Genomic DNA, 14,340 nt, shown 5'->3' with positions numbered 1-14,340 from the left:
AGTTCTGGAAATGGATAGACCCAGTGGGAAACCTGAGTTCTCGAAAGGCCAGCTTTGCTGCATGCATACATACATACATACATATGTGGTTATTTATGTATGCATGTACACATACACTGTCTTCTCCAGAGATCATTTTGAAGCTACTTTGCGGATGGATTGGTTGACTTGAACTACCTAGACTTAACATTTTTTTCAGTCATATGTATGAACAGACATAAATATATGATAATTGGATCTTGGTATAATATATAGAGATGAAAATTAAATGCCTTTCATAATAATAACTAAAATTTATAAAATATTTTGCTTTGGAAAGCACTTTCCATATACTAATTAAGTAGCTAGGTAGTGCAATGGATAGAATACTAGGTCTGGCTAGAGTCAGGAAGACTGGGTTGAAATCCAGCCTCAAAAACTTACTGTGTGACCCTAGACAAGTCACTTAACCTTTATCTATTTCATTTTCCACAACCGTAAAATTGGGATAACAATGGCATTTACCTCACAGGGATATTATGAGAAGCGAATGAGATAATATTTGTAAATGGCTTAATACTGTGCCTGGCACATAGTAGGTACTTAATAAATGCTCATCACGTTCCTCACTAACAAAGAGACAAATATCTCCTTCTTTGATAATAACTTAGCTTGAAGATCTTAAAGTAGGAGGGAAATAGCCAAACAAGTAGACTCATTATTGTTATAAAGAACAGCTTAGTATCTCTTGATTATATTTTAATTGGACCTGAGTTCATCTTTATAGAAAATCCCTGGCAAATATGGGAAGGCAATAAGCATTTATTAAATACCTATTATATTCCAGGCACTGTTAAGCACTTTTACAAATATTACCTAGATGACAAATATTTCCCCATTTTACAGTTGTGGAAACTGAGGTATATAGCAATTGCGTGACTTGCCCAGGATCACACAGCTAGTAAATATTTGAGGCAAGATTTGAATTCCAGGATTCCTAACTCTAGGCCCAGCTCTCTGTCCACTGCACCACATTCATGCCTACAAGGACTTTTTCTACCAAGGCAGAGGAGCACATCTTCAGCAATTCACAGTCTCTGAGGAGAGAGTGAGGCTGATGATTTTGCACAGCCTTGCCTCACTTAAATCCAATTCACTTGCAAGTCAAGACATCACCCTCCTGATGTCTTAGATCCTCTTTGAGAATGAAGGATTAGCAATAATAATCTGTGAGTCTTTGTCATTTTCCTAGGGGTACTGATAAGTTAAATCACTTTCTCAGAATCCTAGGGGTTAGTTAGTATGTGGCAGAAAAAAGACTTGAACCTGGGTCTCCAGAATCCATACTGTACTCACTATACATATTGACTCACCAACAATTATATAAAGACTAAAAGCACTGGACTGACAGACATTTTGATATTTTTAAATGGATAATCCTAAAGAGTCTTAACTCCAGCAAGTTAGTGCTCTCCTCTAATTGGTAAAACATTTTACCTCTAATTCATCCTAGGGGACACACAGAAACACAAGCTTCCTCAAAACAAAATTCCCTACAAAGATCATTTTGAAACTCTTTTGTTGTTGGCTTGGTTGACTGGTACCACGTAGCCTTAACATTTTTTCAGGCTAAAATTTTTCTTGATATGTTTTATGGCACATATCTCTTGGATATGAGTAAGTAGAACATATTAAGATACTAGAGCAAAGTTAAAATGGTTTGTTGCTTTTTTTTTTATGAAAAAGAAAAAGGGGGGCAGAGCCAAAACGGCAGGAGAAAGGCAAGGGACTAGCCTAAGCTCTCCCACAAACTCCTCCTCCAAACACCTTTAAATAATGCCATAAAACAATTCTTGGAGCAGGAGAACCCACACAAGAATGGGGTGAAATAATTTTCCAAACAAAGACAACTTAGAAGGTCCACGGGAAAGATCCATTCCACGTGGGTGAGAGTGGAGCACAGTCCACTGCTTGCTGCCCGCACAGACCAAACCCCAGCAAATGAAGAGCAGGCCTTGGGAGCCAGTGAATCAGCTGGGGCAGGGGCTGCTTCTGGAGCTCTCAGCTCTTAGTAAGGGAATTAAACAGTGAGAAGGAGATTACAGGGGTCTCTTTGCTAGCCCTGAGCAGGACTCTGTTGCTTTGTCCATACTTGGATCTAAGTTGGTCCCAGTGGCATTCTCATGGTGAGAAGGAGCACTAGCACGCCCGAGCTTGCAGCCACAGTGGAGGTGGGACCCTCCGCATGGTTCCAGGGCAGAAAAGCTTGTGGTCCCTCACAGACCAGAACACAGGCTAAGAGAGTAGAAAATGTATCTTTCCTTAAATCATACCAACTTGAAAGAACTGAAAACTTACAGGTTCCTAGAAGTATCTCTGAAAACAACTGCCCCAAACCCCTGAAGTCTGAAGTTTTCTTGGCAAACATACTGGAGTGGTTTGCCATTTCCTTCTCCAGCTCATTTTACAGATGAGGAAACAGAGGCAAACAGGAATAAGTAACTTGCCCAAGGTCCCATAGCTAATAAGTGACTGAGATTAGATTTGAACTCAGGAGATGGGTCTTCCTTACTCTAGGCCTGGAGCTCTATCCATTGCACCACCTAGCTGCCCAATGAAATAAACAGAATACAATAAAACATAGACACAGATTACATGCAACCTGCCGGAATTCTTACATACAGTTAAGTGGCCCTCATTTTAATTTGAGTTGGACACCATTGCTGTAGGCAAATCTCTAAACCAACAAATTGGAAGAAGGCCTTGACCTGCATTCTAACAGGAGATAGTGAACAACATGAAAGCAGTTATATGCATACACGATATATGCAGGAAAAATTGCGGATAATCTCAAAAGAAAATTCTATGATTAAGAGATTTTTCCAGTTAGATGTTTCATGTTGTCTTCTATTAGGAGGCAGAGATGAATAGAGAATGTTCTACACATGGGGTACAGCCAATGAAAAGACATAAAGTTGGGAGATGGAGAATCTCCTGTAAGACATAGCAAAGAGGCCACCGTCACTGGATCTCAGAGTAGGGGTGGGTAGAAAGATATAAGAAGAATGAAAATTTAGAAAAGGCCAGATTATGAAGGACTTCAAAAGCCAAATGAAGGATTTTATATTTGATCCTGAAGGCAGGTGTAAGGCACTCAAATTTATTAAAGGGGTGGGATTTGAGTGATACAGTCAGAACTATACCATAGAAAGATCAATTTGATAACTGAGTGGAGGGTGGAATGGTGGGGGAAAAGAATTGGGGCAGGTTAAAAAACCACTGGACTTTGGGAGCAGAGCTAGTGTGAGGTGATGTGGGCCTTCACCAGGGTGGTGGCCATAGAAGAAAGAAAGGGGTATATAAAAGAGATATAACAAAAAAAAAAAACAAACCCAAAAAACAGAAGTGGAAGATGTGAATACTGACCCTATATGGGAAGCAAGAGAGAGGAAGGGGATCTACAGTAAGATACCTTGGTTTTGAGCCTAGGTCCCTGAGAAGATGGTTTAGGGTGCTTAAGAATTACACAGTTTAGCCTGCCTGGCATCATTTCTTCAGCCATTGAAAGTTCTGGGAATCATTCTAAGCATACCACCAGAGACCAGCATGTGCTTCAGGGATTAGAAAATGTTGTCTGTCAGACTACAAAAGACTGCTGCTTCCCTAGCATCCTTCAGCTTTTGATCTTCCCCTGAGAAGAGCTATTCTGTGAGATGTTGCTCCCTTGATGAGGAAGAACTACAGAATATTTTGTTTTAGTATTCCTGGTGCCTCACACATCAGAGATGCATAATCAACAATATTTGCTGTTCGTTGTAAGATTTTCATTGTAAGGTACTGTGGTTTGGAGCAATTTGGCTCGTTTGGACTCTGTCAACCACTTTTTTCATGTGATCTTGGTCCAGTTAATCACCCTCTCTGGCCTATAGTGCCCTCCTCTGCAAAATGATGGGCATAGTCTAGATGATATCGAAGGCTTTTACTTTTTTTACTTTTCTTTTCCTTTTTTTACAGCATTGTTATATTTTTATTTCTTTAGAAAACTTTTCCTTATAAATTCAAACCATAAACAACCCAAATAAATATAAAAAATAAAGAATAAAATCTCACATAAAACCTTTAACTGAACAAATGAATAGATATCAAACAATAAATACATCTTATTCAATTTCCCTTTCCAAGTTCATGTCAGTTTCTGCTACTTGTGTCCTTTACTGTTGGAAGAAAAAATTACAGATTTTATCAAGTGAGATAATGCCAATTAAGCATTTAAAGCATTTTAAATATTAGCAATTAAGCTGCAGGTGATGTGCTTGCCATCACCATTCCGCTGCTCTTTGCATACAGGTCTTACATTGTCACATTTATTTATTTAATTTTACAGCACCATGATATTCTGATAATAATATACCATAACTTGCTCAGTCATTTGTAGTTAGTGGATTTATAGATTGCTTATAGTTTCTTTGTTATTACAAATATATACTCTATACTGATAGGACCTTTTCTTATCCTTTTTCATGATATTTAAAAGGTAAAGTCCTAGTAAGGGAATTGCTAGAGTCAAAGGAATATCACTTTTTTAATATATTGTCATATTTTTCTCCAAAATCTTTACACCAGTCTGTAGTTTTATCAGCAGTGTATCAAGAGTCTAAGGCTTCTTTTAATTTTAATAATAAATTATAAAGTTAAAAACCTGCAACCTCACTATAAAACACTATACACTTGTATGGCACGTAAGCATAAATAACTAGGTGGTAGAGTGGAGGGAGTGCTGGAACTTAGCACTGCGCTGGAAGTCAAAAGAACCTGAGTGCAAATTGGACCTCAGATGCTCACCTGCTAGACAAGTCACTTAATCTAACTTGGGGAACCTCATTTGCCTTATTTGTAAAATGGGTATAGTTCTTAGATTGTTGTGAAGGTAAAATGAGACAATATTTGTAAATGCTTTGGAAACTTTCAAGTGCTATATACAAGCTAGTTAGCTATTATAAACTAATCCCATGGGAATCGGGATCTTTCAGAACCTTTATTGAGATAATGAAAGTTTTCACCACTGAAGTAGTGAAGCTCAGTCCAGTGATTCTAGGGAACGAACCATTTGTTACAGGTGGTTAATCATTTACCTTCCTGAGTCTGGAGCTAGGACCAGAAGACCTCTAAAATATTCTGCCCTTGTCTCTACCTAAATTGGGTTGTATTTATCTAATATTAATTTTATTTTTATAGTAAGTTCTGATATATTGCTGGTTTTGAACATATACATTTGCTCTAACACAATTGATATATAAGGGTACAATTTGAGTGTAATGAGAATTTTGAGTTTGCTTCTGTGTGATTTTGGTCCTTGAAAGACAGTGCAGAAAACTGCACCACTTTCACAATAACTCAAAGGCTGAAACCCTTTTGAACCCATTTCCACATGCAACCTTCAGTTTTCTTTTTTTTATTCTCCAAGGTAAAGTGCCGGTGATGGCAATCAAATTAAGATCTTTTGCTGTTTTTGTTTTACTAAATGTGATTCCGATTGAATTATGTGATTAAAGCAGATCTTCCCCACTCCTTGACAGGCCTGCCCATAGAGGGAAGCTTGATTAGGGGAGTGATTTTGTAGGATGGTCCCAAGTACCTTTTGTTTTTTCTACTGAGGTACTGGGTCAGAGGGTTATGTCCTCTGGCTCTGAAAAGTGTCTAAATACTCTGAGTGTGAGGTTTTACTTTGGGGCTTACTGACTGGAAGTGTTTCTTTGGCCAGAGAGATTCTGGGAAGCCACTAAGAAATACTCCCTCCTCCCCCCCCACCCCATTTCCCCCCGCTAAAACCCAGAAACTGGTGCTTCCTTCTCTAGTAACTATATATGTATGTAATGGGCAGCCAGTTTTGGAAGCTGTCTGATTTCTCTGTGTTTTCTCTGAACTAACGAAATGATACATGTGCTTGATTAAAAGTGACTGTTAACTCCTCAAAAGTTGCCTTTCTGTTTATGAATGCAGATCTAAGAACCTGTGATAGCAGTCCCCCATGTATGTTGGGGAGCTTACGGATACAGTGCCATATCTTCTTGTGCAGTAGGAGCTGTGGGCAAGCAAGGACTGGTCCCGTCTAGGCCCGCAAGCTTCACCCTATCTTTCCACTTTCTTCCTGGAGTTGCAGCCCACCTAGGCAGCCCTCTCACTCCATAAGAACCTAGGCACGGAAGGAGCAGTAGCTAGAACCCTGTGATGTTGTCATTCCTTTATATATTTCTAACCTTATAACATGATAAATCTGTGCTACCATTTTATTAGGTTCCTATCATTTTTTAAATTTTCCTATCTTTTTTAATGTGTCACTAATGAAGATTTTGTCTTGTGTCTCAATTCTTTTTTTTTCCATTAAGTTCTGTGTTTTTTATTTTAAGGTTCTACATAGCACAGTGATTTTTAGAAATGCACATGTTGTGTTCATGTAGAACTAACTGTACTTATGTTGGCATGTTGAAACATTTTACTTAACCTAAAGAAAATATGGGCTTCTTGAAGGCAGGGATTCCCTTAGTTTGGTATTTATAATTCTAGCCCTAAGCATACTGCCTGACATAGAGAGGAGATTAATAATCATTGCAATAATGAAATGGCAGGTAGCGTTCATATAGTGCTTTAAGATTTATAAAGCACGTTATATATGTTGTCATTCGATCCTCACAAGAACTGCAGGAGGTAGGTGATGTTATTACCCCCATTTTACAGGCCAGGAAACCAAGGCGTAGAGAGATTAAGTGATTTGTCCAGCTTCACACAGATAAAGAGTGTCTAAGGCAGAATTTGAACTAAGATTTTCCTGATTCCAAGTCCTGAGCTTTTTCTACTATTCAAAAGCAACAGCTTTTTGTACTTAGCTGACTATTTAATAAACATTTGTTAAATGAATCAAAGGTATTTAATAAGTGCTTATGAAATGAATGAAAAATGAATTAACAAATGGAAGTAAATGATTTCCAATTTAAGCCAGTTTTAGTTATGGACAAAATGGAACTGCTTGAGGGAAAAAAAAAAAAAACCCTCCATTTTCAGCCCTGCCAAGTCAGAAATGGCCTTTTCTGAAGCAGTATAGTGTCACATATAACACTGTAGAATTGAATGCTATGAAGAAAGCAAACAGTTCTAGTTTATTGCAGCATTATGTGGTATGTTCACTAATCAGAGGCATCTGGTGCTAATGGCTAAAATGTACACACGAGGGGCAAACAGGGCTTTGCACCAAAATGTACAATGCAGTGGAAAGAACAGATTAGGAGTAGTTGCGATCACTTACTAGCTATAGGACCTTGTTTAAGTCACTTAGTGTCTTTTGGCTTCCATTTCCTCATTAAAGTGTAATTTATCTTTTGGAGCTCTGCCAAAATGGTTTAAAATAGAATAACTTGAGATGGTGGAGCTGTGTGTAGGGCAGTAAACCTTCCTATCCTCTCAAAACTCTTCAGAGATTTCAGACTTTGTCTGAGAGGCAAACGACTCAGATTTCATCCCCCTTCCACAACCTCCATCAGCTTACCATGACCTTCCATAGGGTAGCTACTAGAGACACAGAAATAGAGAAATGGGTACTAGAAGCAGTTTCAAGGAGCATCGCCCTCTGGCATCAGAGAAGTGAACCACTCCTAAGATCCTTTTTGATTCACTATGGATTCAAGGGAAAACTAGCTTTGGGGGTCAAAATGGAGCTGCCAAGAGGAGGAGAAATAGGAAGCTCAGGTAAGTAAACTTCCTAGCAGAGATATATGATGGTTGGGAGGGGGGATTGGGATGTTCAATGTGAAGATACTGTTATTAAGGGGAAGACCATGAGAACCCTGTAGTTTGGGAGATGTGAATTGCTGTTGCCTACCTGCGTTCCTTACTACCAGCATCTACTTTTCCCACTGACACTGTGTATGTTAGTGGGCATTGTGGCCCCAGGTAGGGCCATCTTACTATGCTATCTTAGCAAATGACTTTCTTTTGAGGAAACTGTGGCTGTTGTTAAGAGTGGTTTGGTATTTCCTTTTCCAGATCATTTTTGCAGGATGAGTAAACTGAGGCAAATAAGGTTAAGTGACTTGTCTAGGGTCATAAAGCTATTAAGGGTTAGCATCTGGGTGTGAACTCAGACCTTTCTGACTCCAGACCCAGAGCTCTATCCACTGCTACCTAGCTTCCCCTTAGCTGTGGCTATTGCATAACTATTAAAAGCAAGCATATTGGTATATATATATATATATATATATATATAAAATTGGAGGTTTGGTTGGATTGCTTAATTTTAGGGCATTTCTTCTCCTCAATTTATAATCCTGTGATCCTAACATTCTGTAATCTATGTGAATCCAAGATTCAGACATTCTCCAAACCCAAGAAATTCATATTTTCATCCTGATTTCTTGAGCAAGACCAAATGATTTGAAATCCACTGTTGATATAATCAGCTGCTGTCTGTGCCATATGGCATTTCCCTGTTGATTTCAATTTGGAAAACAATCTTGCATATTGTGACATCACCATTTGTTTACCTGTAAGATCTTCAGTGGGCCAGGAGCCAAGTTGGCATGCCTTGCATGTGTATTCGTCAAAAACAAACTCATTTTCTTTGCATGGAGTACAGGTCCAACAGCAGCTGACTTCTCCCTTTCTGATCACCTAAAATGAATATTTAATAGCATAATTAGATTTACTCAACTGATATGTGTGCCTGTGAATATACTTTAAAACCCCCCAAGGCATTTGAAGTCCATTGGCATAGCATTTTCTTGAACACTGCACAACACAAACCCCCTTCAATGAACCAATCAACAAATATTTATTTAGGACATACTCTGTGCTTAGCAATGGGCATATAAATGAAACAGGACCTCTTCTTAAGGATCTTACATTTTGTTAGGGAAGATGAGATTTCTATTTTTAAGAATATGCAGAATAAGCACCAACTGAATATGAGATAATGTCCAAGGAGTGATTGTCTTCAGCAGGTAGGGGGATTAGGGAAGTTTTCATGTAGAAGGGAATACTTGAGCTGAGTCTTGAAGGAAGGAAGGGATTAAATGAAGCAAAGTGAAGGAGAAAGTTTATTCCAGGACTGAAGAAAGACCAATGCAAAGGCATGAAGATAGGAAATGGGAGTGTTGTATATAAGAAGTAGAAAAAAGGCTAGTTTGACTGGACAGGACAGCACATGAAGATTAGATGGGAAAGTTGGCTTGGGCAACTGGTTAAACAAGATTTTAATAGTCAAACAGAGTACTTTGTATTGTATCCCAGAGATAGGGAACCCTTGGAGTTTATTGAGTAGGGAAAGGGTGCAGCCATTTCTGCACTTTAGGAGAAAAAAAATCACTTTGGGAACTATGAGGAGGAAGAAGAGAGACTTGAGGGAAGGAAGAGACTTGAAGCAGGGAGACCAATTGGGAAGATATTGAAATAATCCGGATGATAGAGAAGGAGAACCTGGTCTAAATGGTGGTTCTGAGAGTAATGAGAAGGGAGTTGGACATTGTAAGGGTAAAAATGGCAAGATCTGGCAACTATTTAGATACGTGGGCTAATGGACAGTGAGGAGTTAAGGATGATATTGAGATTAGATGATATTGAGATTACAAACCTAGGTGACTGGAAGGATGGTGGTGGTCTTGAAAGAAATAGGTTTGTGGGGAAAGATAGATCATGAGTTTTATTTAGACCAGGTTGAATCTGGGATATCTCCAGGACACTCAGTTTGAAATGTCTAATAGGCACAGCTGGTGATGCAGGACTGATGCACAGGAGAATGATGCCTATAAATCGGTAGAAAGTCTCCCCGAGTTGCTGCGGCCAAAACATTCATTACCAGGTGGTCAGCCTTCTGAGGATGAAATCCCTGGGTCTTCCTGAAACCCTGGGCAACAGTCATCCTGTTCCTTGTCCTGTTATACTCAAACACCTTGTAGCTTGGTGCATCCTGTCAGAGCTTTCAAATCACATAGCCATGAAGCACTCAAGGGTGACTTCCACACTAGGATGCAGCCTTGGAATAGGACTTCAGGGGAGAGTGCATGTGAGTTTATCTACCTATATAGAAATGCGTTGATGATTTTTGATTAAGCACTCTGTAGATTATCTATGGCACTGTTTTCATCCCCTTTATTAAGTGGGCTCCCTCCTGTTAATAAAGAGACTTCTAGACCAGGATTTCCAAACCTGGATTCTGTGAACTTATTTTGAAAAGTTGTTTAATAACTGTGTTTCAATATAGTTGGTTCTTTTATAATTTTGTGCATTGCATTAAAAGCAAACAAACATTATTCTGAAGTCCACAGTTTCCTGATCTCTAACATCTTTTTCATTCTCAAGTGGTATACATAACACATTTTAAGAAAATCATAAATAAGACTGGTAAAAAATACACCACTAAATCAAGACCATTTGATTTGCATAAGTGATTTCCATAAGTATTTAGACCTCCTACCACCAACATAGTGTCTACAGTTTAGTAAATAAGTGCCAGCAGGTTACCTGAAGTAAACAGAAGCTAAGTTCATTGCCCAACCAATGAGTGTCAGAGGAAGGATCTGAATCCAGTTCTTCTGGATTTTAAGCCCAGTACCCTACCCACCACTACAAACTGCTTTTGTGCTTTCAAAAAAACCCTATTGAAAAGTTTCAAGCCCAAAAGTAAATGGCTGATTGAATCATTCGTTATTTTGCGTTATCAAACTCTGGACTTTCCTCCTTTTTCTGTTGGATAAATAACAGGTACATTTAGTTTACATTCACTCCAGAGACTCTGATTTTCAAATATTCAGCCAGGAATCTCTTCCTGGAAATATAGCCTAGCACAATGGACAGAGACCTGTTACAGCTAGGAAGACCTTCAGATTTCACCTAGGACACATTGAATAATCCTGAGTAAGCTGCTGAAACTCTCCACGTCCTAAGTATACTGCTAAGACTGTAAATGGCAGACATAGAGCCAATGTACATTAGAAGAGGGAGTTTCTTTATCTAGGAGATCCTTACATTGATGAAATTACAAATTTAGTCCTTTTTCTGCCCTCAAAAGACTTTTATTCGGAAAGCTCATCTTGTTTATAGCAAGACTGGTCTCAAATGAATCAATGCATCATTAAGAAAATATCTATCACTTTTCAGGGATTAAGAAGCTTGGATTTTGACCTTGGATAACAAAATCAGAGGTTACAAAAATACCCTAAGGGGAAGCCAGTTGCAGTATGCTAGGGTACATTTCCTCCTCACCAGTGGCTGTACCTTTAGACACTAGCCCATTGCTTTTCCATCCCTTCCTGTCTCTGCAGCAGCAGCATAGAATCTTCTCATGTCCTGGGTTAGACTTCCCCTCTTAAGTTATATTCTAGGTAAGGCATGTCCTTCACTGATCTTTCCTCAAGAACAAACATTCATAGTCTTGGTTCTGTTACTATTAGACTGATCCTTTGTTTAGGAGTTTTGTTCTACAATTATCTTTGTCTCCATTTTTTATGTAATATGTGTGTGTGTGTGTGTGTGTGTTTGTGTATGTATATGTATAATTCAGTTAATCACTTGAACCACTCTTTCCTAGTCATCATGACTTCACTTACTTAGAAGTGCTGTCAAAAGCCTAGATCAGGCTTCTGGGCATGCAATTAACTATTTTATCTCTTCTGTTTTTAAAGCAACCAAAATAATTAAAATAATTTGACAACTGAATCAGAACTATCTATGTGCACCTACATATACATGTACACACATACACACTGATCTTTTGGGGCTACTAATATGTATTCAAATAAACTGAAACAAAATAAAATTGTCTTGAAATTCTTATCACAGTTCTTATTTGCATTATAACCACATGCACCAAATATATGTAATAATCACATAATATGTATAACACACATTCTGAATATATCTCATAGAATAAGTGTAGTAATAGGCAAAGCAATATGTGATGACAATGATAAAATTAAAATCAGTTGTCTTTTCTCAAACTTGCTAAGGTGCCATGAGCTGGCCACTATGCGAGGAATAAACAAGTTCTAAGATCCTACCCAGCTCTAACACTCTATAACTGTAGAATAGAGATACTCATTCAAATGAGTCAGGCTAAACTTTTCTCAGAGACAGAAGGTGATTTGGGGGCAGCTAAAGAATCCAAACATAGCCCTTGCTTTATTTGCCTTCTTTACCTGCACGTAAAACTAAGGCCTGAGACTGGTTTTCTTTTATGTTGGTCTCAAGATCCTTGTTCCCTAATCCATTGCTATTTTCTCGCCACATACCATTGCCTATTTAGTGGTTAAGCTGGTAAAATTTAAGAGTTTTGTTGCCAGGAAAATTTCAATAAAATTCAGTGGTGACAGTACTGGACAATTATCACTTCCAAGAAGAAAAACAGTATTTTAGCCATTACAGCCAGCGAAACAACATGAATGGTGATATTTCCAATAATGAGGGGTTCTTTCCCCCAGAGTCTCAGCATGCCTGAAAAACAAAGGCAACCACTTCCTTTCCTGGAAACCCATTGACCCCCTACTGTTCAATTTGCATTGGCTCATGAACATCCACAGGAAAAAAATGATCAAAATCAGTTCATACTCTTTCTCAGGAAAAATTGGGATCCTACAGTCTATTTTTGAATTGATGGTGGCAACATAATATGTTCTCTTCTCATCCCTCAGAATGGATTTCATATATACATACATATATATATATATATATATATATACACCTACATGTATACATATATGTATGTATATATATACATATATATATATATATATGTATATATATTTTCCTGTTACATCCTGTTCTACACTCATGTTGAATTAAAGAGGTGGTGCTAAGTTCCTTTCATCGTCATTCCCTTTCTTTTCAGGGCAGCCAATCCATCTGCCATATATTCTATCCTGACAACAGTAAGGACAGAAGGTCTTTTTTCTTATAGCAGGATTTCATTTATGGCCCCAACTCCTCTTAAGCAAATGTGATCAATTATAATTTAAAATAGATGATGGAGAAATGTGGTTTAATTCAGGAGTTTTTAACATAGGCTTGTAATCTTATTTTTTTTTTTTTGTCATTATTATGTATAGGATTGGTTTACTTTGCAATTCTATACATTTTACTGTATGCATTTAAAAATATTATTCCAAGAAGGGGTTCACTGATTTCAACAGACTGTCAAAAGAGACCATGATCAAAAAGATTAAAACCTTCTAGTTTAGATGGATTATAATAATATAATATAATAATAATATTATATATATATAATATTATAATAATTCTTAAAAGACAATGTCAGTTTCTTTGGGATTTAATAAGAAGAAAAATGCATAGCAAGACTGAGTGAAATGGCTCTCAGAGGTGTTTGCCTTTATAAAGGCCAAACAACTGGTCGACAGAGTCCTTCTATTCTCCACAGCCTAACTAACCTACTCATCTTTGCGCAAACATTTGATTCACTTTCATCAGCACTATGTTTTTGTTCCCCTTTTCCCTCAACATGGATTTCCTTTCCTCTAGTCTTTGGCCTTCAAGAATCTTAACTCACCTTGAAAGATTAGCCCAAATGCCACCTCCTCCCTGAAATTCTCCTTTCTCCAACTCAGCCAGAAGTATCTTTTGGAAATTCCCATAGCATTTTGTATGTATCTTATGGTGTCATCTTGTATCATGATTATGATTTTTTTAATAGCCTCTTGCTAGGCTTTGGTAGTTTTTTTTCTTGTGTATCTCTGTCAGTTCCTAACCTTGTTGAGATACCTCAACGAGTGGTGATCTTATCAGTATGAGAACTCTATTTTTGAAGGCAACTTGCCATCCATCTTCTAGCCTATGACTTATAGAATCAGGAGGCTGCTTGAAATTCAGAGATAAGTGATTTTTTCATGTTCACATAGTTAGAGATTGTCAAATGTAGAATTTGAACTAAGCCTTTCTAACACCAAGGCCAACATTCTTTCCATTATACTACATTGCTGAATGTAAAAGAGGGTTAAGTTCACTGAAAAAAATGATTGAGCATAGCTTCTAAATATGAATAACTAATTCTCACCAGTGGTTTTCTCACAGTGGTTCACTGGAGTTAATTAGGAGTAGTCATATTCTCCTTCTTTGGTAGCTAGGTGGTAGAGAGGATAGAGGGTTGGACCTGAAGTCAGGAAAACCTGAGTTCAAATCGAGCCTCAAATATTTACTCTGCTTATGTGACCCTGGGCAAATAATTTAACTTTTATCTGCCTCAGTTTTCTCTCCTGTAAAATGAGGATAATAATAGCATCTACTTTTCAGGATTGTTGTAAGAATAAAATGAGATATTTGTAAAGCATATTATAAACTTTACTACATAAATGCTAGTTATTATCA

At 37.8% G+C, this 14,340-nt stretch overlaps 1 protein-coding gene across 2 annotated transcripts in view; it reads right to left on the bottom strand.

Moving 5' to 3' along the window:
• Positions 1-14,340, bottom strand: part of GRM5 (glutamate metabotropic receptor 5) — a 661,865-nt gene that overhangs the window by 110,903 nt on the left and 536,622 nt on the right. For both annotated transcript variants that reach the window (XM_072616794.1, XM_072616795.1), the window contains exon 6: positions 8,514-8,640. In XM_072616794.1, coding sequence (XP_072472895.1) covers positions 8,514-8,640 — 127 coding nt within the window. The remainder of the gene's footprint in view (positions 1-8,513; positions 8,641-14,340) is intronic.

The sequence above is a fragment of the Notamacropus eugenii genome, chromosome 5 (assembly GCF_028372415.1).
Source record: "Notamacropus eugenii isolate mMacEug1 chromosome 5, mMacEug1.pri_v2, whole genome shotgun sequence".
NCBI lineage: Eukaryota > Metazoa > Chordata > Mammalia > Diprotodontia > Macropodidae > Notamacropus > Notamacropus eugenii.
This window is presented reverse-complemented; position numbering and strand designations above follow the sequence as displayed.